Source organism: Lycium barbarum, chromosome 8, assembly GCF_019175385.1.
Source record: "Lycium barbarum isolate Lr01 chromosome 8, ASM1917538v2, whole genome shotgun sequence".
Lineage (NCBI taxonomy): Eukaryota > Viridiplantae > Streptophyta > Magnoliopsida > Solanales > Solanaceae > Lycium > Lycium barbarum.
In genome coordinates, this window is record NC_083344.1 from 6,948,725 (window position 1) to 6,972,363 (window position 23,639).

The 23,639-nt window shown below is 39.9% G+C and overlaps 1 protein-coding gene across 1 annotated transcript; it reads right to left on the reverse strand.

The window, feature by feature from the left end:
* Positions 1-15,442: 15,442 nt before the first annotated feature.
* LOC132604975 (LRR receptor-like serine/threonine-protein kinase EFR) lies at positions 15,443-19,884 on the reverse strand. Its single transcript, XM_060318315.1, has 3 exons — positions 18,823-19,884; positions 16,126-18,108; positions 15,443-15,980 (listed from the first exon to the last, which is right to left on the reverse strand). The coding sequence occupies exons 1-3, from the start codon at positions 19,730-19,732 to the stop codon at positions 15,631-15,633; spliced, it is 3,243 nt and encodes a 1,080-aa protein (XP_060174298.1). The 5' UTR covers positions 19,733-19,884; the 3' UTR covers positions 15,443-15,630.
* Positions 19,885-23,639: the final 3,755 nt, after the last annotated feature.

The window sequence follows — 23,639 nt, forward strand, 5'->3', positions numbered from 1 at the left end:
GGAGAGCTTGCGTCGTGCCGCGACGTTAAATCAGGCGCTACTCAGGAGGCAACCCGTGTGAAACAAAAAAGTGTCGTGCCACGACCCTAACTAAGGCGCTAGATGGGAGGCAACCCACCAATTTGTAAAATATAAGTCATGTTTGTTCATGTTGCAGGAATTGAGCTGAATCAAAGAAAATAGACAAAGTGCCCAGTGAATTGCGCTATCTACCCGCGATGCGGGCAGATCGCTCACTGAAAAATCAGAAGTACCAGTGATTTACGCGATCCACCCGCGATGCGGACAGATCGCCTGATATCCTGCAGCTTCGCGCGATCCATCCGTGATGCGGACGTATCGCGCGGGTCGACCCGGTTTGTATGTTTTCGTTTCCCTGATATAGGATAGACACGACCCTCTTTTCATTTTTCATTCCCTAACCCTTCCCATTCCCTTTGTGTCCGAAACGAAAATCGCCCACACCTTCCCATTCCCTCCCTCTCACACATGAATTCAAATTGCACTCCATCCCACATCAACACCACAAGGTAAGTGTTCATCTTCTCTATTTTTTTCTCTCTCCTTACCATTGTGTTGGTTATGTGTAGAGTAGGGATATGGGTATGGGCGAATTAAGGGCGGGGATTGGTATTGCTTGTGTAATCAGTGTGAATGTGGCTAGAATGTGACTCCCATTGCATAAAGGAGGGTTTTTCAACCCCCCATTGGTACTCAAAGTTAAGGGACAATGTTTCGCTCACAAGGTGTTCGATAAAAATCCTGAACCGAGTTTTTGTGAAATTGTGATGTCTTGAGTAGCAATGTAACATTAACCGCGCATAGGAATCCTTGTGAAATTCATCTCACCACCCAATTCGAATTGTTAGGGAGGAACGGAAAATAGTGATTCTTGTTTCGTCCGAAGCAACATGACAATCGTGTGCCTTGTTTTTGTTTGCTAGATCCTGTAGGAGTAGTTAATTTCTTTTGACTTTTCTTTTCGCAATATAGTTGGAAGTAAGTGTGGGGTTGTTTCACGACCCCGTCATGACTAACCGAAACTTCTCGTTTGGTAATGCATTGTTTTGCAAGCAAAATGGTTCACGGCAACTCCAAAGGCAAAGCTGTCGCCTCCTCCTCCCAAGGTACAAAACGAGGGCGAGCGCAAAACCCGCCCAAAGAGAAAAAGGGGCAAACGTCTGGTAAAGGCAAGCATCCCGCGGTGGTTATTCCCCCAGCAACTAAAAGGACAACAAACCCCCATCTCTCGGGAGAAAGGGCGGAGTGGTATGCGGGGTTTGACACCTCGAAAGGGTACTACCATGAGCGGGCAATCAGTTGAGCCCCTTTGAAGAGGAACTTTGGGGATATCCATGACCGTATAGTTGCCATGGGATGGACATCTGTATTCGAACAACCGGGGCCTGTGAACATCTATTTGGTCCTGGGACTCTATGCGAGCGTCCCAACCCGTCTGCCTCGAGAATCTGTGCACTTTCGAAGAAATAGGGTGCCATTAACGGCATCAACCTTGTGCGGGGCAGTCGGAGTCCCGGATGTGCCTGTCGAGCCTTTACTAGAATTCATCAAAAGGCCGGACTATCGGGCTATCCGGGAAACGCTATGTGGATCCAACTCAAAAGCTCAATGGGACCCGATATTCAGGACCTATGCGGAAACACCGAAGTATGAGCATGAGCAACTTTTGTAGAGAGGCCCGAGTGTGGCTGCGCCTCCTAAATGCGAGAATAATGCCACTTGATCACTTCTCGGAGGTACAACGGGAGAGAGTGTGCATTGTGTACTTCCTGATGACAGGGCAGCCGGTAAACATAGGGTATTGGATGCTACAAGAAATCCGCCGAGTGCGGGCTGGGAAGTCGAAAAGGCTAAGCTATGGGAACACTCTCACTTCCTACCTAATGCGGCTCGACGGTGAGATAGTGTACTCCACTGATAGAGTACTTGCGGCGCCCGATGAACCGCTTGATATCTCCAATGTCATGGCCCCAGCAAGCGTATCCGGACATCACTTGACCCCGGCGGAGGAGAGGTCTGCCCAGTCAACCGTACTAGCTCAACTGTACTCAGGGATGATGGTTGCGAGTGACCACTTTAATATTGATCTGACCAGGGTTTTTATTGATAACCCACACACTCCACATTCTCGGGCATTGGTGGGAGAGCTATCTCAGTTACCCGCGGATGAGGACGAGAACTCAGCGGATCGAGTGATGGCCGCATGTGAAGAGGAGGAGGAGGCAGAGTCGCTGATGCAAGGCGACGACGAAGAGGATGAAGAGAATGTCGAGCCAGATGAGGGCGCGGCCGATGATGAGGACTTCCTAGATGAGGACGACTAGGCCCTAGTGGGCCCCAGGGAGTATTTCTTACCTCGCTTGTGCTTTATTTGTTTTCAAGTTTACCTGCATTGAGGGCAGTGCATACCTTTAAGTGTGGGGTGGGGAAATACGTCCCTGGTTTGTAACACCATGTTTTGAGGTTGCGGATGATGATTAGTATGCCGTAGGATTTTTTTTAGGATTTCTTTTTAGTTTTGCATCTTAGTGTCGAAAAAAAAAAGATTTTATTTTCTTTATTTTTCTTTGATAACTTCTTAAGTCCCTCATTAGTAGGCATTCATCATCCACCCCCTTTGGTTTTCTTATGGCCTCGGTTCTTTCCCGAGGAGGGGCCTTTGAACCAGGCATAGGTAGATTTTTTTTTTAGTCATAGGTAGGGCTGTTCCTGATGACGGGTGGATGACAACCTGCTTGAGGGAAAATCAGTCCGTAGGCTAAGAACATTCAAATGCTAGGTGCACGGGATAGGTAAAGTTTTGACATACGAACGACCCTGAAATGTTTTGTGAAAGCATGCCGTGAAACTGTATTACTTTTCTTGGAAGCACTTGAAAATGTTTTTTTTGTGGTGACTCGTATGACCCACTTGGCATTGTTGAGTTCCATTATGTTTGATTGTTTCGAGGGACAACCGGATCCCTCTTGCGTTGATTATGTGCCATGTGTGAGTAAGGTTTCATTTTTGAATCCATGTTTGGTATCGACATCTAGAACTTGCCCCGTGTGTTTACAAAGCGAAATGAAGTTGGTTGAGCCTAGAAAGTGATAGAGGCATTTCTTTGGTTAGTCACTAAAAAGCCTAAAACGCTATCCTACCAACTTGCAAATAGCACCCTAGTTAACCCTTTTGAGCTTTTAGCCTTTTCTTTGATAGCAGCTAATTAACCTTTACCCCTTCGTTCTATAAAACTTGATTTTTGATCCAAATACTCTCTGAGCACTTTAATCATTTACATGTATAATGGGAGTTGGGAGGAGAAATAAAGAGGGGAAATGGTTGTTAACTGTAATCTAGGAAGACAATAGGAGCACCGAATGAACAGAACTAAATTCACGTGTTAGTGGGAAAAGAAAAAAAAATGTAGCGAAAAAGTTTCCCTTCTAACGTGTATAACTTCTAAAAAGAGTGGTGCTAGAACAAATAAAATGGGTGAATTGGGAGAAATTGAAAGGTTGGTTGGTGTTGAATAAGGACTAATGAAGAAATTGGGCAAGAATGACGAATGTATGAGTATTAAAGTGCTTAGGGAGGTTAGTCACTATTACCCAAATAATTCCTACCCGTCCCATAGCCTACATTACAACCCTCGAAGTCCTACTTGATTCCAGGTTCGTCTTACTTGTATTAGTAGAGTGGTTACACTACGGGCAAGCATATGGTATGTTGTACTTTACATGTGATATTCTTTGTGAGAGTGAGTGCATTTATTGATTTCAGGTCCATTGAGTTAAACATATGATTCTTGATGAGATATGGACTATTTTGTTGTGGTGAGGGCACATAATTAGCAATAGAGAGGTGAAGTGCTGATTTCTTGATCATAAGGTTGCCTATATGCGTTAAAGTGGTGTTGTTGAGTCAACTGTTTTGAAATTCGAAATGTTTTCATTGAAAAGAAGTACTTGGTGTTGAAAATGAGTTTTGTTTTTGAACCTCTGGCATGGCTTTCGCAATCTGGGTTGTGGGTTTGTTTTGAAAATCTCGTTTCAAGAGTTAGCCATACTAGCTGAATCCCGTTGCAGACCTGTTTGAATGAGTGATCTAGAAGTGTAGTCTGATGTTGGTTTGTGTTTGCCCGAGGGCGAGCAAAGTCTAAGTGGGGGGTGGTGATATTTGGCACAAATATCATATTTTGTGTCGTATTACAACTTCTTCTTATGACTTTTATCACTTAATTCATGAGGTAACCGTCGTATTTGAACTTATGTCGTTGCATTTCATGTCTATAGGTACGATGACAACAAACGATGGAAAATGTGCTTAAAATGATTGAAAGTCGTAGCAGATGTTGATCGGCTGAGGCGACAAGTCGATTACCGCAAAGGATGAACTAACGGAAGAGTAATCATTTACAGAACCCCGCTTTCCTTCCGCATCGCGGAAGGATCGCGCGAAGCTTCAGAACTTCAGGCCATCAACACGCATCGCGTGAAGAAAGTGGAACAACCAAACTCAGTCATCAGACTCCGCGATCGACTCGCATCGCGGGGAAAAAGCGAATAGCTGCAGAACCTTGCGCGATCCTTCCGCGATGCGGAAGGAAAGCTGGACTCTGCGGATTTTTTGTTTTTTCCCGATTAGACTAGGATTTGGATTCTTTATGTATTATTTTTACCCTAGCCTATATATACTCGTTTTTATAGCTGAGAACGGTATTCTGGGATTATTCAAGGATTTGTAAGCCACCGTTCTCCTTTTTCTTTTTCTAGGTTATTTTATTTTTCATCTTTTTCAACCCTAGTTTATTCATGGCTTGTTTTGTCTATGATCGAACCATGAGTAGCTAATCTCCTAATTCTAGGGTTGTGGCGAAAGACTTGAAAGTTGATGTGATGACAATTATTATCTATTGATTTTCCATATTGTGGGTTGCTTATTTATTCTTGGTTTTAATTGTTTGATTATCTGGCCAATAGTTAGACACTATCTGTGGTGCGTGGATTGAACTTGAGAAAGGGAATTCACGTACGTAATAAGAATAAATAGAGTTTGTTCGATTTAATCGTTTTGCTACTGAGGATAGAGATATACCCGTTAGCCCTACTTAGTTGAATACGGTGGAATAAAGGCGTTCTTGTTACATCTGATGACCATAAAGATATAGGCATTAAGGTAACATATACAGGCTTGTGAGTAGTTCGAGAGAATATCATAAAGCATAATCAACCCGTCAACTAGTAACCCCGGAAATAAAATAGGTGGAATTGTCTGAAGATCAACTGGATTGTCGAAAGCCATAACCCTAGATCTTTCTCTCATCTGAAAATTCTTACAATCTTTGTCAAGATAGTCCCAGTCACAAAAACACCCATCACAAATTGTTTACTTTTCAGTTTTAGTTTAGTACAACAAACATCTTGATTTTCACTTTCTTGAATAGTTTCATTCGAATTTGAATTAGTTTAACAGTAGAATCTAAGTCTCTGTGGGATCGATATCTGGACTTAACAGTCTATATTACTTGTACGACCACGTATACTTGCGTGTGCGTTTGGGAGCAACAGCTTCGTACGGTGCCATCTGAATGCTGGAGTGATAACTGTTATTATAAGCAAATTCAATAAGCGGCAAATGATCATCCCAGCTGCCTCTGAAATCAATAACGCAGGCCCGCAACTAAGGATGAAATGCTGTACTAAGGCTCACCTGAGTCCCTAATCCCTCCTGGAATGACCTCCAGAAATTTGCTGTAAACTGGGCACCTCGGTCAGTAATAATAGATACAGGGACTCCGTGAAGTCTGACTATCTCTCTGATGTATATTAGCATAATCCTCAGCCGAATAAGTAGTCCGGACTGGGAGAAAGTGGGCTGATTTCCTCAATCTGTCAACAATAACCCAAATAGAATCATACCTACGTGGAGTGCGCGGTAACCCAACAATGAAATCCATATTAATCATCTCCTATTTCCAGGCTGGAATTTCCATCTCCTGTAATAATCCACCGGGCTTCTGATGTTCAATTTTAACTTGTTGACAATTCGGGCACTGACCAACGAACTCAGCAATATCTTTCTTCATACCGTCCCACCAATACAAACACCTGAGATCATGATACATTTTTGTGGAACCAGGGCGCACAGAATACCGTGCATTATGCGCCTCGCCCATGATTTGTCGCCGTAGGCCAGCAACATCCGGTACACAAAATCTGCCTTCATATAATAATACCCATTCAGGCGATATTTCAAACGGAGTCTTTTCTTTATTAAGGGCCACATTTCTGTACTGAACCAGAATAGGATCTTCGAACTGATGCCGCTTTACTTCTTCTATAATTGATGATTCAGCAACTGCCCGAACAGAAATCACAGTATCTCCAGAATCTGCCAACCGAACTCCAAGGCTGGCTAACTGATGAATTTCACGAATCAAGTCTTTCTTACCAGATGGTACACCAGCCAAACTGCCCATGGACTTGCGGCTAAGTGCATCCGCTACCACATTGGCTTTCCCAGGATGGTACAGAATATCAACGTCGTAATCTTTCAATAATTCAAGCCATCTTCTCTGCCGCAAATTTAGTTCTTTCTGTTTAAAGATATACTGGAGACTTTTATGGTCTGTATAAATATCAACGTGGACCCCTTATAAGTAATGCCGCCAAATCTTCAAAGCATGAATCACCGCGGCTAACTCAAGATCATGAGTGGGATCATTCTTCTCGTGCGGTCTGAGCTGCCGGGAAGCATAGGCTATGACTCGACCGTGCTGCATCAACACGCAACCTATCCCAATACCAGAGGCATCACAATAGACAACATACCCGTCTGACCCTTCTGGAAGAGCTAAAACTGGAGCTGTAATTAATTTTTCTTTCAGCATCTGAAAGCTGCGCTCACAGGCATCAGTCCACTGAAATTTCGCTGCTTTCTGAGTAAGCTTCGTCAGTGGTGTTGCTATAGAAGAAAATTTCTCCACGAACCTTCGATAATATCTGGCTAGCCCCAGAAAACTGCGTACCTCTGTTGGTGTAGTAGGCCTGGGCCAATTCTGTACAGCTTCAATCTTCTGCGTATCGACCCGAATACCATCTGCTCCGACAATATGCCCCAAGAATTCCACAGAAGTTAACCAGAATTCACATTTGGAAAATTTAGCATATAATTTTTGTTGCCGAAGAATGCCAAGCACTGTTCTCAAATGATCTGAATGCTCCTCTGCTGATCGTGAATAAATAAAAATATCATCGATAAACACAATCACGAACATATCCAGGAAAGGCCGAAATACCCGATTCATCAGATCCATGAATACCGCTGGAGCATTAGTCAGCCCGAAAGACATCACTCTGAATTCATAATGCCCGTACCGGGTCCTGAAAGCAGTCTTCGGGATATCTGATTCTCGCACTCGCACCTGATGATAACCCGAGCGCAAATCTATCTTTGAAAAATATTTGGAACCCTGCAACTGATTAAACAAATCATCAATCCGGGGAAGGGGATATTTATTCTTTATAGTCACCTTATTTAATTGTCGATAATCAATACACATTCGTAGTGACCCATCTTTCTTTCTTACAAATAATACTGGTGCTCCACAGGGTGATGTACTGGGTCTGATAAAGCCTTTATCTAACAGATCTTTCAGCTGCTCTTTCAATTCCTTCAATTCAGCCGGTGCCATTCTGTACGGAGGAATAGATATAGGCTGCGTATCCGACAACAAGTCTATAGTGAAATCTATCTCCCGTTCAGGCGGAAGACCCGGAAGCTCATCTGGGAATACATCTGGGAATTCATTAACAACCGGAACAGACTGAAGAGTAGGTGTCTCGGCGGTAGTATCGTGCACACGAACCAGATGGTAGATATAACCTTTCTGAATCATCTTCTTAGCCTTGAGGTACGAAATAAACTTACCCCTCGGCGACGCTGTAGACCCGAACCACTCTATAACTGGTTCTCCTGGAAACTGAAAACAGACTACCTTTTTCTGGCAGTCAACGTTAGCATAACAGGAAGCTAACCAGTCCATGCCCATAATGACATCGAATTCCAGCATATCTAACTCTACCAAATCAGCTTTAGTGCAGCGATCATATATAGTCACACAACAATCCCTATATACCTGCCTCGCTACAATACAGTCCCCAACCGGTGTAGCTACTTCAAATGGCTCTCTAGGCTCAGACACTATCCCAATTTTACTAGCAACGAGCGGGGAAATATATGATAAAGTAGAACCAGGATCAATCAGTGCATATACAGATCGGGAGAAAACTAGTAATGTACCTGTGACGACATTCGGCGAAGCCTCCTGGTCCTGGCGACTGGCTAATGCATATATGCGGTTCGAGGGACCGCTAGAACCTGAAGCACTGCCACGGCCTCGACCGCGACCTGCCGGTGCCGGCATACCTCGCCCCGCAGGGCACGCAACTGATGGAGCAGATGATGAACCAGCGGCTGATCCCGTCGGCTGAGCTACACCACCTGAACCGCTCGCCAACGGACAATCTCGCATGATATGTCCCTGACCGCCGCATGAAAAACAGGCTCCAGTAACTCGATAACACTTCCCCGGGTGCGATTTCCCGCAATGAGAACAACGGGGCCTGGGTGGTCTGGGCTGACTGGGACCTCTGGATATCTGTGACCCTGACGCTCTGGAGCTCTGACCGGCCCCAGACTATCCTGCACTGTCAAATCTCCTGCCGGCTGACTGTGTACCCCGGCCTGACGGAGGAAGATATCTGCCTGACTACTGCTGCTGAGGCTGTCCGCCTCGAGGATCTCCAGAATAGCCTGTGGATCTGGCCCTCTTGGGCGGCCTCCTGTCCCGATCTCTGCTGGAATAATCGGCCCTGTGTCGGTCCTCCATACCCAGGGCATAAGCCTGTAGTCGGGCGATATCCATGTCTGTCTGCAATGCCACCGCCATACAGCCATCAATCAAGTAGCGGTCTAACCAAACCACGTATCTGTGCATCCGATCGGCCATATCTGCTACTATGGCAGGTGCATACCGGGCCAAAGAATCAAACTCCATATTATACTCACGAACGCTCCGACCCCTCTGCTGCAGATGCAAAAATCGGTCAACCCGCGCCCGCCGTAACTCTGGGGGAAAAAAGTGGCGGGTAAAAGCAGCCACGAACTCGTCCCAAGTAGCTGGGGAAGCACCCTCACCCCTGGATAGCTCCCAGGACTCGTACCAGTTAGCAGCAACATCCCGCAATCTGTGCGCGGCCAACTCGACAGACTCGGTCTCTGAAGCCCTGACCAAATCTAATGAGTGTCGCATCCCCCGAATAAAGTCATGGGGGTCCTCGTCGGGCTTAGACCCGAAAAACTCTGGGGGGCCACATAATAGAAACTCTCGAACCCTCAGGCTGTCACGCCTGTCATCATCATCATCATCATCATCATCTCTCCGCCCGCGTCTGCGAGCCTGCCCCGCTACCAACGTAGTCAACAACTGCACGGCCTCTCTCAGTGTCCTGTCCTCCGCCCCTGGCTGAGGAGCTGGAGGCTCGGGTGCGGGTACTCGGGCCCCTGGAGCTACTGATGGACCTGCTCCAGGCTCCGCCGGTGGTGGTGTAGCGGACCCCTCTGAATGGGGCACAACCTCGGGCAGATCATAAGCACGGGCCCGGGTAACTCGCTGTGCCTGACTGGTCTCTCCTATCCCTGCCTTGCCCTTCTAGGCCACCAAAACAGACGGACCGCATTAAGACGCAAATCGTAAACAAACAGATACATATAGGACCCTCGACCCACATATATGACTACAGGCCTCTACAAATCCAAAACGAAGAGGAAGACATATGACGGGACAGGGCCCCGCCGTACCTAAATAGTCAGATATACAGAAGTATATGTACAGTAAAAGACATATATACCAAAATGTGGGCTCCGGATGAAAGGGAGCACTCCGAAATAGCAGAAAGTGGAGCCTACAGTGGTGGATCACCGGTGTCTGTACCTGCGGGCATGAAACGCAGCCCCCGAAAAAAGGGGGTCAGCACGAAAGATGTACTGAGTATGTAAAGCATAGAGTACAGAAATATAAGCCACAACTGAAAACAGACAGGATACAAATGGGGAAATACTGAACAGTATATCAAAATCTGTACTGAAAACATATATACATAATGCAAATAAAATCATGCAAAAGCTCAGGAACGTGGTCACCACTCCGACGCTAGTGCAACACAGCATAACAACAGAAGGTTCAAATCTCCGTACATCCCCGAACACACATATCATCATAACATATCACCAGCCATATCACAGCATAACTCCAAACGGAACCCGGCCCTATGGCGAGGTCTCGGGAACCGTAACACAGCATACGGCCGAATCTATCATAGCGCGCACGAACCATAACCGGCCCGGGAACCGGTGAACGAAGTCATAATAAGGGCACGAGCGGAGTCGTGAGCAAACAATGCAATTTATATATCAAAACGCCTTTTGAAGCTTGACAATATCATATGCTAACTCATTAGTCAAGTAGTTCGAACAATTAGTCAATACGGGGTTCGTTTCACAAAAGTATTTCCAAAATAGTATTTATGGTTCAAAATATAATTAAGAATATCGTGGCAGTCAAAACATTATTTTGTGATAGCCAAATTCAAAAACAAAAGTGCGTTGCCGACATTATACAAAAATGAGACTAATAGAGCAAACAAGGGAGTCTCGATGTTAGCGGGCCCACCTCGGGTCAAGTCGAGGTGGCGGTCATGATTCACGGACATTTGGGGTCTATGGGATCATACATGAAGGTTTCGAAGCGATTCGATTACATTTGCATAAGTTTCGGACGTTTGATTACTTTTCAACCAAAATGAGAGCTTCAAGGTTCAATTCAATTGAATGAATAGTGCTCGATTTCCAATTCGGATTTCCAGGAACAGAATTGCCCCCGGGGCTCCGATATCGACCTAGGATACTTAAGACATGCCAAAAGAAGGAATAGGGTAGCCTTACATACCTTATATGCGTCTTACGCTCGTCAAAACTCAAATCCCGTTTCGCTCAGAATCTACAAATGGTCAAAGTTACCAATTAGGAATTACAAGACTTCAAGAATTCATTTAACTTTATATTCGTCTACCGAAATTTCGGCAGCACTTCCCCTATACATATAACATCCCCGAGGTTTAGCTCGGCTCAATATCAACAACAACAACCCAACAATACCAAATGAATCAAGAATCACAACAAAATAGGTTCTAGCATCAATATTCTTCCTTTCTACATAAGGCGACAACTTCCATTCAAACTCCACAATATCAAACTAATATCAACATTATCATATTCATTTACTCATTCAAGGTTATTCAAACGTATTTCAATAGCGTTCCAAGCAATATACATGGATTCAAGTATGCCGCCAATTTCCATATTCTATCCAAAACTTCAACAAATGCGACAAACCTACCAACTTGCATTGTTTTCATCCAAATTCGTTAGCAACAATATTAATTCTCATTCTAGAATCTTACTTTCACAATTATATAAAAATCATATAAAATCACATAATTTCCCATATCAACATACAACCAACTCCAATGCCAACTCACTTCGTCAAACCTTTATTTACATCATAAATGCCACAACGACACAACTAACGAACTAAATAGAATTTAATCCATTACTCTTACACCACAAAGTGGCTCACGGCCACATACCACTTCACACACATGCACGGCTACTCACAACACAACACAATTCCATAATCTTCATGCAACTCTAATCACTATAATATATATATCCATTCCATAACATAAAAACATAAAAATCTTACCTTTTTCTTGAAATTCCGACTTGCCGCAAACGTCGCTCTCTCGCTTAACTAATTGTATCACGTCGGAGAGCGTCTTGCATACTCTACGAATACAAGAAGAACAAGATTTTTAAGACCAAGATCAAGACTAGAATTTTTTTTTTCTTTTCCTATAGGGTTCGGCCGAGAGCCTTTTTTGAGCTCAAAGGTGAGTTCAATTGTTTTGTTTCTTGATCTTTCTATGGATATACATGAATAAATAGCTTGATGATTAAGTGATCACATGAAACTCACATGACCATTAAATGGGGCTTGGGCCAAGGCCTCTTGGCCGGCCACCCCTTGGTCTTGGGCCCAAATTTTTCTCTAATTTTTCTTGAGCCCAATTCGTTAAAATCTCGTTTTGTAATTCCCGAAACAATTTTCCAAAATTCCAATTTTTTTTTTCCCTTGGCCTCCCCCGATGTCTTCGCACCAATACTTCCACAAACAACATATCAAAATATTGCCTTATAACATACAAGTTCTAATTATTTTCAAGATTTCCGATTATGCGAAAGCACGGGACATAACACCTAGCTTAATCCATGAATCATGAATTCTTCCTCATGAGTTCTCATTATGTTCATATGAAACTGTATGATTTTATTTTGCAAGTTACAAGCATGTTTTCAAGTCAATTACAAATATATGATTATGAACTATTGTATTACTCATAAATCAAGAACATGTTTACAACCTATTTCATGAAACCATGCTTACACGTTATTCCGTGAAATTATGATTACAAGACAAGTACAAGTTAATTCACGAAAGTCATGGGCTTCTTAGCCAACTATATTATGTTCATGTTTTGGGAGTTGCACGAATTACCGAGAAGGCTCAGATAGCCTGAAACTATGTAGCCACCATAGGACAAGGATCGCTCCGCCCAGTTAGGACGATACCTTAATTTTTCACTGAATGGATCCATCAGGTACGTTACCACCTTATACCCTAGCAAGGTATAAGGGCTCTGCTGGTCCGGCGAGGTACCAGACTCCACGTATCCACGTGGTGATATCATGTGTCAGTTTATGAAATGTTCTCCCTACTTATCATGTTTTACTCATGTTATATATATATGTACTCATGCTCATGCTCATGCTCATGTTCATGTCCAAGTTTTCAGTTTCAGTTCTTATCATGTTATTCCATGTCCCATGTTGTTTCTTTCGGTTGCTTTACATACCAGTACATTCAATGTGCTGACGTCCTATTTTATTGCCCGGGGGCCTGCATTTCACAATGCAGGTACTGATATACAGGACGACACATCTGCTCAGTAGGACAACATTCGTATCAGCTTATTGGTGAGCCCCATCTCACTCGGGGTTTAGTCAACTTTTGTTTTATGATTAATTATGCATCTAAAGGTATGCTGGGGGCCTTGTCCCAGTAAGTATGTTTTCCAGTCAGACTCATGATAGAGATTTCATAGACTAGACAAGTCAGTTATGTCATGTCAGACATTTGGAGTCGTATAGCCATTTTGGCTCACTCATGTTTAAACAAGTATTTTATTAAGTATTATGACTTACCATGTTTTATAAAGGCTCATCATGCATTCACGTTATATTCCGCTTATGTTATGTATCATGATGATTCAACAAGCCATGTGGTTCGCTCGGTCACATGCAGTCAGGCACCGAGTGCCGTGTTACGTCCAGGCCATGGTTCGGGGCGTGACATCCAAGTCCAGGGATGTCACCAGTTCATAGTTCAGATCTTGAAGGAGACATGAAAATTTTTCAAAACAGTGCATTTCAAGACTCGCAGGATCCAAATGATATAGATTCGGGAATGAGTTTTGATTCAATTGCACTACATAATTTAGACACGTAAGAGAGATAAATTAATGGAAGAAATAATCATGATAGACAAAGACAAAGAAAAAGGCAGATTCATGGAAAAAGCAAAAAGAACTAGAAGACAATATCAATAAAGTGGCTTTATTAAAGCAACTTTAAGCTACAACAAAGGACAGATCAGCAAAGGACAATAATATGAAATTTCTTCTGAAAGTTTCACGTGTCGATGGGGCCCAAAGAGCACCTGGCTAAACTCAAAAGATTCTTTAATAATTTGAAATCTGGAGTTGAAGTCCGCCAGATGCCTATATATAGAGACCATTCGGTGAAGAAGGGATCATCAACAACACTCACGACCAAATATATATAGAGAGAGAGAGAGAGCGTGAAAAGCAATAAAAAAAGGTCTCATTTTTCTAAAACATCAAATATTATGAAATAAATTCAATTTTCAAAAACAATTGATATTGCGGACTAGATATAGTATTACTGTTTGTAGTGTTGAATACTTTTTCTGCTATGTTTTTTTAAAATAATTTTTAATAATCTTTAGGTGTAAAAGTTATTTTTAATCACTTCTTTTGTTTAATAAGTAACTGATTCTCGTATTTCAACATTTATCATGATTAACAGTACCGTGCTAGTTCTAGTTGTTTGATAATGGCAACCTTCCTAGTAAATAGAAGCTACTTGATAAAAACGTACTCAGTAGTGTCCTGTTTTTGCACTCTTCCGATTTAGTATAGTTCCGTGAACCATCAGCACCTTCGTACAAATTATGTATGCAATCAAGTTTTGAGTTGCAACATAAAAGCTTTACGACAGCCCCTAAAGAGAATGCGAGGAAACTGTAAAGGAGGTCTACAAGCTCGACCCCAGCTTCTTCTGTATATAACACTTTCTTCTTACTTTTGCTAATTATATGCTGCATGTCTCATAACTCAAATAGTATGAGCATGATGTTTATAGTTAGCTTATAGTATCATCAGAGCATGGTATCCGGAACTCTATGCATGCGCAAATACGACAAATTTTAAGAATTTAAAATAGAAATATGAATCACGCCAAATTCACAATTTCTTGATTAAACAGATGGTATAAAATTGAATTACTTAATGCCAAATCAGTTTTAGGTGTGGTAAACAAATGTCGTCTCAGATTTGCATATTCGGTGTGAAGTACATAGAAATGGACCTCAATAGTTTCTAAAGTACTGGTGCTGAGTTGAAACAAACACACTCAGCATAAGTAATCAAGCAACAATAATAATTCTCGATATAGAGTATATGCATGTGTGGTTAGTCTCTTGTATATGTTCTGAATTTAACTTTTGGCCCATGGATTAGTTTAGCACAGCCTTTTGATAATAGTTTCAGTGATGTCATTAGAATCAGATGTATGAGAATAATAAAATTTCCTAACTAACAATGTTCTTATAATCACCATCTCCTAAGAAAAGATATAGTAGCAGTATTGTTAGAATCATTACTATAGTATATGGTCTTCGTGGTTGATAGAATGTGCATTCAACACCAGTAGTGCGGACATCACAATGCCTACAAAAGTGTTTTTAATTGAGAACGGATAAGTAATCGATTCTTTTAAACTACGTCATAAATGATTTTGACTATTACTCATCTGGAATGTATTCTGCTGTAGTCTTTCATTTTTGAGCTATTAAAAACTCTGGGCTCAGTTATGTCTCAGCTTAGAGGCTGTAGCATCTTAGATCTTGAGTCGTGACAGAACAACACAGTGTAATAACAAAATCCAACAGAGAGCAGGGCTGCCTTATGTTCTAAAGGGACGTTGGATATAAATACAAGCAGCATACAAGAGATGATGCTATGTTCTAAAGGGATGTTGGATAGAAAAAACATAAGTACGTGTGGTAAGCTGAAACCTTAACACAGTCAGCATAGGTAAACAAGCAACATACAAGAGTGAAGAGATGATGGTTCGATTATGTTCCACCTAGTAGCGACTACTGACAATATGGAGCCTAATCTTTTTAAGTTTTGAAAGAGCATCTTCCATGCTAATTCTTGCATCAGGTCTCACTAAAGTGCAGCTCAAAGCTAATTCCATGATAGATAACATACATTGCATCTTTACTTCGATTTGATCATCCCTTGGCGATACCAAAATAGAATCCAACACCTTATGAATTCCACTTGGGAAGGAATCACTAACCCAACGTTGTATGCTCAATTCTCCAGTAAATATCTCATCACTTGGTCTCATCCTTGTAAACGTCTCCATTATCAAGATGCCAAAACTGTAAACATCACTGCTTGTGGATACTATTCCATCTTGACCATACTCTGCAATAGCAATCGGAAATGATCATAAAAGATTCCTAGTTAAAATGGAGTAAGCAAAAACTGAGAGTGTCAATCCAGATCTAGGGCAACGAATTGTTTTGATCATTTAAACGATATAAGAGAACTCTAAAAAATTCTGATATACCTGGAGCAATATATCCAATGGTTGCAACTGTCCTTGTTTGAACAAAAGCCTCCCCTGCACCTAACAATTTTGCAATGCCAAAATCACTAACATGACCAACCATTTCTTGATCTAGCAAGACATTGGTTGGCTTCAAGTCACAATGCACAACAGGTGCTGAATAGCCATTGTGGAGATAGTCCATTGCAGATGCAACATCTATCATTATATCTAATCTCTGCAATAAGTCCAAGAACAAGTTGTGAGAGTATAACCAGTTATCAAGTGTCCCATTGGGCATGTATTCCAACACCAGGGCTTTGAAATCAAGGTTGGAACAACTCGTTATGACTTTGATCAGATTTCTGTGGCGAAGGCTCCGTAGTATCTCACATTCTGTGTCAAAACTTTTGAATGCACCCTCCCATTGGATATTGAAGACCTTTGCTGCGAAAAGGGTACCATCTTTAAATATCCCCTTGTAGACCATGCTGAAACTCCCATTACCAAGCAAGTTGCTTTCGTTGAATCCTTCTGTTGCATGTTCAAGTTCATAATAGGAAACTCTTTCATGTCCTTTTACCAAAGACACATCTGCTTGACCTATATTCTTCTTTGTCCTTAGCAAACGTAAAAATACATACGCGAGGGCTAATACGAGAAATGGCAGACCCACTATCAAAATGATGTACAAAAAAAAGAATGTCTTTTTCCTCTTGGAAGATTGGATGGCACATGGTTTCACGTTAAACCGGGAGTCACCACAAAGTGCATCATTGGACAAGAAAGATTGACCTGTAGTATTTGCAAAATAACCACCGGTGGGAATCTCTCCACTAAGTTTATTGAATGAGAAGTTTAGGTATTTGAGATACACAAGAGCTTCTAAAGATTTTGGAATTTCACCACTAAGATTGTTATAGCAAAGATCCAAGAATTCCAATGCCAACATTTTGCCAAACGAATTTGGAATAGGCCCGTCTAATCTATTATGTGCCAGAGAAAGATTAATCAATTTGTCTAGACCCCCTAGAGTGGTAGGAATCTTACCAGAAAATTCATTTTTTGACAAATCAATCACTGCTGCAGCCTTTAAATTTCCAATTTCAAGTGGAATTTTCCCACTTAATAAATTGGATGAAACGTTGAATACTAGGAGATCTTGAAGGCTCCCCAAGCTTGCAGGTAAGCTTGAATTCAGCATGTTGTTATCTAGATTAAGATACCTCAAACTAGTAACTTCTCCTAAGCATGGTGGCACGGAACCTGAAAACTGATTTCCTGACAAGTCTATTGCACCGAGATTCTTTAAACTGCATATAACATCTGGTATGGTTCCTTCTATCTTGTTTCTTTGTAGGTAAAATTCCTGAAGGTTCAACATGCCTTGGAGAGTATTTGGAATATGACCAGTAAACTCATTGTTAAACAAACTCATATGTATCACTCCAGTAAGATTACCAATTTCTCGAGGAATGACACCCTTAAGTTTACAACCACCTCCTTTAAACAAATTTAGAGAGTTGGAGAAATTCCCTATAGATGCGGACAAAACACCATCCAACGGATTATCAACAACCAAGAGTACTCTTAGTTTCCTACAATTTGTTAATGATGTAAGGAAGCTCAATGTTGAATCACTGAAAAGATTATTCCCCTCCAAGTTTAGAATCTCGAGGTATTCTAAATTACCAAGTGATTCAGGAATTGGACCTGTGAAACTGTTGGATGAGAGATCAAGCATTCTGAGTCTTGAAGAATTTGAGATTGAAGTAGAGATAAAACCACTCAGGTGGTTTCCCCCACAAGAAAGTTCTTCTAGGACGGGCATTCCACGGCCTAAATCTAAAAGAGGAGTACCTGAAAGCTTGTTTGTCCCAAGATCTAGGATCTTCAGTGTTGACATGTTGAAAATGCTTGCAGGGACAGAACCAGTAAACTCATTCTCGGCTAAAGACAGCACTTGTAGTTTCTTTAGATTACCTAGCTCCACTGGTATCTCTCCTGTTAAATTGGGGAAATGTATGAGTACCGGATGGACTAGAACTAAGCAAGCTACAATATCCCAGAGTTATGTTATAACATCCCATATTGTTCTCCATCACTCATGAACAAATTACTGAAGTGAACATGTAATACAGCTCTATCTGAACTATTGAAAATTACTAAATCAATATATCAATGAATCTAACTATGCATAGTTTTAGTTTGGATCAACAATATAAATCCCTTATTCAAATAATTTTATTAGATTATCTATGCTAGTAACATACCACGGTCTTCCTAATCCATGTAGTTACATTATTTCTATGCTGACTACGTTTGAAAAACCTATATAGGTAGAGCTAATTTGATTAAATCAAGAATAAGGTAGAACTATTGGGTGTTCTCATTTTTTAAGATCCTAATATGAAAAACGAAGTATTTACTCTGAAATATTTAAAGTAAATTTTTAAGAACACATTAACTTAAGAATGCGTAAGGAACCGAAAATAATCGGTAACTATGCTGTTAATGGGAGAATAGAGCCCTCATTTCAGAAAAATTGTTGTACTTTTAAATGCTGCTTTGGCATTTTGCACCACATCTTTTCTCGTTTTCCGTTTTCCTTCTTATTTTATTAATGTGACACCTATTACCAACTATTCAAAATACGGTATTGTTGTGATGAAAGAGGGAAATGGAAGAAATTTGATCTCTTGTATAGAAATATCATACCTTCCAAATGCAGAGCTGCAAAATTTAATAGTGTAAGAGCTGTTAAGTTGGCTAGCTCTCTTGGTACAGTTCCAATAAACTCATTTTTACACAATGCCAAAACTTGAAGCTTTTTGCATTTCTCCAGGTTTGGTGGAATCACTCCATCTAGGGAGTTGCCTCCGAGGTAAAGCCCTTCCAAGTTTGGAAGATGGTCACATATAGATGTGGGAAGCTTACCAGTAAGATTGTTATGGGAAAGAGCAATGATTCGCATCGTTGTAATGTTGAAGATTGATGTTGGTATAGAGCCAGTAAGCTGATTACATTGCAAGTCTAGGATAGTCAAGTAACGAAGATAACCGATTTCCCGATGGATCTCTCTTTTGAGAAAATTTCTATTCATTCTCAACACTTCTAGCTTTGTTAGATTGGAAAGGGAAGATGGAATTTCCCCCCAAAATTGATTCATCGAAAGGTACATGTATTGAAGGTTAGGTAAGAAACTTAAAAATGATGGAATGGAACCAGTGAAGTTATTGCTTGTGACATTAATCAATTTCAACCTCTGCAAATGAGCCAACTCTTCTGGGAAATCTCCATGGAAAGTGTTGTTACTGATGTCGAGGGAGATGAGAAATGAGAGGTTTCCAAGGTGTGGAGGAATGGTACCATGAAGTTGCATGCTAGAAATGTTTAAAGCAGTGACTCGATTGTGGCGGGAGCCGCAAGTGATTCCGATCCAGCTGCATATTGGGCTGGAAGAGGACCAGTTGCTTTGTAAGATGTTATGAGGAGAAGAAATGTGTGATTTCAGTGCAAGAAGAGCAACTTCATCAGTGCTAATATTAGGAACACTAGCAAGTGAAGTATTGTGATGAAGCAGAATGAAAACTGCTAGACCAAAGAGAAGATTGCAACTTCTGTCCATAACTATATGACAAGTAGATTTCTCTTTATTACTTGTTGAGCTAAAACAAGAATTGATATAGAATGCAAAACAATGATCTTAGAAAATCTATTTAACGATTTCAAATCCATTGTATACTGTTTTTAGTCAGTCAATTAACCTCTCGACAGGGGAAGTTGTTAAATGCATGGCATTATGCAAAACATTCTTCAAGTCGAATAAAGAAGTTAAAACTTTTCAAAAGTTTGGTTGGGTCCCACGGTAGTTAAAGTTATTTGCATTTGCACTGTTAGGCACTATTTTTAAATTTACATGTTTTTCTATGATCTTAGTTGGCTTATTGATAATATTAAATTCATTAATGGACTCCCATATACTGTTCTTACTGTCTGGAGTGTTCTTTTTTTGGTTTAGACTTAAAAGAGTTTGGATTTTTAGTACAACAAATTGTATTAGTTGAATTGTCAATAGTCAAGGTCTCCTCTACCACGCCACTCAAAAATAAAGCCAGTATAGTTGTTGATGAAAAAAAAAAAAGTTTTCCGAAATTCCTAAAGTCACTCTTAGATAAATACTTATTTAAAAAAAATATAAAATTAATTAGTCTATGTATTTTAGTGGTGAAATTGAATACTTGAAATTCAAGAAATTCTCACTTTTCTTCCTGAGAAATAATTGAAGTGACTATTTTAGCATGAGAGAATTGCAAAAGGGTAACTAAACTTTATCATTGATGCACAAGAACAACCCAAATTCACCTAAAGTTAAAAAGATATATAAGTCAAGTAGAAACAGTGAAAGCCTTACAAATGACTCTATACTAAAAAACTTGAAGGCTAGTGACTTTTAAAACCACTTCTGAAGATTCTGTTTTTACTTATACCCTTACCATTGTTCCCTTGGCAAAAAGATACAAAATAACATTTTTGCAACCAATATCATAGATTCACACTCTCCACTCAAGTTTATATTTTGTAAAAAGAGACCCACCACTTTAAATTTTGTAAAAAACTTTCATGCTCAACGTGAAGAAATTATCCATGTCATGTGGAAGGATTAGATTTAAAAAATAGCTAGCTAGTTACTACTATTGTTGTCTTTTTGGACTAGTGGATCTTTGTAAAATTATGTATATTTGAAAGTTTGTAATAACATTGTAAGCATTTATTTATAAAAGGATTATGGAGATATGCAATTTATTAATGTGGCGCCTTAGGATATTCCGATACCTTGTTTATGAACGATTGTATAAGAGTTGGAAAAGTTTTGATAGGTTTCAGTTTTCATGTTTATGAAAAAAACACAACATAAGAAATTCAAATTGCACATTCAAATAAAATTTCAACTCTAAATCAACCTAATTTCAAATCAACATAATATCAATTCACTGACATGTCCAAATGGCCCTAAGTTGTAAAAGCTAATTGAGAAACTAATCAAAGGTAATCGTTTACATGGTATTTGTGATTAGGGCTGCTTATCGGGCGGATTGGGCTGATAACTACGCTTAACGGTTTGGCTTAACGGTTATCGGCTTTTAAAAGTACTAATCCGCTAGCCAACCGATAAGATATCGGTTGGTTCGGTATCAGGTTAGCAATTATTGGACGGTTATCGGGCGGTGTATCGGTTAAATTACGTAACTACTATCATTTTTTTTTGCCTCGAAAGACAAACGTTTTATTCATAATTTAACAACTAGGAAGTCAATTAAGCCCCATAGCCACAGGGCAAGACTTAATAGTTAAGAATTCACAAGTTTAATCTCAACCCTTCCGATGGTGATCACTTCACCACCTTTATCTGGAACCACAATTATTGCAATAGTAACTTCCAACACAAAATAATAATAATAATAATAATAATAATAATAATAATAATTTATGGTTAATGGAAGAGTTTACTGAAGATAATTACTCATGGTTCAGACTTTTCGCTTTAGTGCTTTAGCTTTAGATTTTAGTGTTTTAGGTTTACATTACATATTTTATATGTTTAGGGGTAAAAATATAAATATGATAAATTCTTAACGGGTTAACGATTTGCCCCATAAGAAAATTGTGTAATCCGTCCCTGCACCGATAAGCCGTTAACTACAAAATTTTAATCCATTCCCCAACCGCTAATCCGATAGCCCACTATCAATAAGCCAATAAACCAATTTTACAGTTGGGTTATCGATGGCGGTTTGGTTTTGAACAACCCTATTTGTGATAAGAAGTAAGAGATGTGAACTATACCAACCAAGGACCTTTCTTTTGGCCTTTGCTACAAATTTTTTATTACTACGTCTCCTAATTCATTCACAATATATCTATGTGAACACTAAGTAAAGTAAGATTCCAAACGTAAAAGGAAACGTAAGGATGATAGTCGGTGATAGTTCAGTTCAAAAAAGTGATACTTCTGGTGTGTTTTTTTTTATCATTATCTCTTAAATTTTTTTCTTTTAATTTTTCAATTAATTCTTTATTTATTCGCATGGAGTGCCATTTGGCACCATATTTAAACAAAAAAATGAGAGTGTGCACCACACACCATCAAATACTAGTCGAGGTGTGTCCAGGGACGGAGCCGGGCATTGCCAAGGGTGTTCATCTGACCCTTCGGCGAAAAATTACACTGTTTATACATGGTTAAAATTATTTTTTATATATATTTAGTAGATGTTAAACCCCCTTCGACTTCTTCGTGTGTTCATTTTTATAAATTTTGAACCCCCTTAGCGAAAATTCTAGTTCCACCACTGAGTGTGTCTTGATATAGTTGGTGATAGTTCAAATAGAAAACACAAACACTTGATAGTTTAGATAAGAAACTCGAAAAAAAAAAAAAAACCTTTCTTTTGGCCTTAGCTAAATCAACAACCAAATTCCATGAATCATGGGCAAATGACTAAAGACCTTTCTTTTAGCCTTAGCTACAATATTTTATTACTACTTGTCCTAATTCATTGACCAGAAGTCTGTGTGAACATTCAGCAAATTAAAGTAAGATTCCAAACACAAAAGGCGTGATATATCACATTTGGAATTGGCTATGCGATAAAGGGTGTGGAAAATTAGTTTCAATCAAATGGAATCTTCTACATGGTCTTTAGTGCATTATGAGCTTGATTGTTCGTGTAATTTAACAACATCATTGTAGATACATTATATTCCTTTTGGTGCAAAAACTTCCTTTGAATTAATTCTGTTAAATCATTTAAAATCATTCAAGACAGGAGCTTATAAACTTAACAAATGTGTACCAATTTTGTCCCTTTCCTTTTACCATACTAGTTCTTGGACACGTGCGTTGCACGTGTATCCTCTGTTAATTGGTATAAACTTTTTAAAATAATATAAAAATTATTAAAACATGATTAACACAAAATTTGAAGGGAAACAAAATACAAACTTAAGATGATCATGAATAATGAGCCTAAGAAATCAGTGAAACCAACATGTTCTCAAAAATCTTGAGAGTTAAAAATTAGAGAAATTGAAACTTGAATAAAGTATTGATTCATTAAACTATTAGTTGCATACACCAGTTATAAGAGTGAAGTTGAATTAATAGATTGTATTAACTTTTAAATCTAAATAATGTTGGAACTGATAATAAAATCAAGAAATAGAATAAAGATCGTTGTCCTCACCACCGTCACTTGAGTTGTGTGCATAAGACTATTCATGTTGCCTATTGAGAGAGATATGAGAAATTTTCTGTATATGTTTTAATGAATTGTTCAGTACAGTGCCCTATGTATTTATACAAGTATTACTGAATAAAATAAAATGATTTCTACACTTGTACCAATTAAATCTATCCTAGTGTCTAACAATAGAAAAAATTATGATTCCTTCTAGAGGACCAGTTGTCCTTTGCTAGCTGGAATAGAATCCAGGTGTCCTCTTTTCCCTCTTCTCTTATTAGGGTTTCTTTT

Excerpts from the sequence above, each read along its gene's own strand:
- LOC132604975 (XM_060318315.1), bottom strand. The coding sequence starts at position 19,732 with ATGGACAGAAGTTGCAATCTTCTCTTTGGTCTAGCAGTTTTCATTCTG. Across the intron at positions 18,109-18,822 it reads TGCAGCTCTGCATTTGGAAG|GAGAGATACCAGTGGAGCTA; the intron begins GTATGATATTTC and ends CCAATTTAACAG. Across the intron at positions 15,981-16,125 it reads CATTGGATATATTGCTCCAG|AGTATGGTCAAGATGGAATA; the intron begins GTATATCAGAAT and ends TTGCTATTGCAG.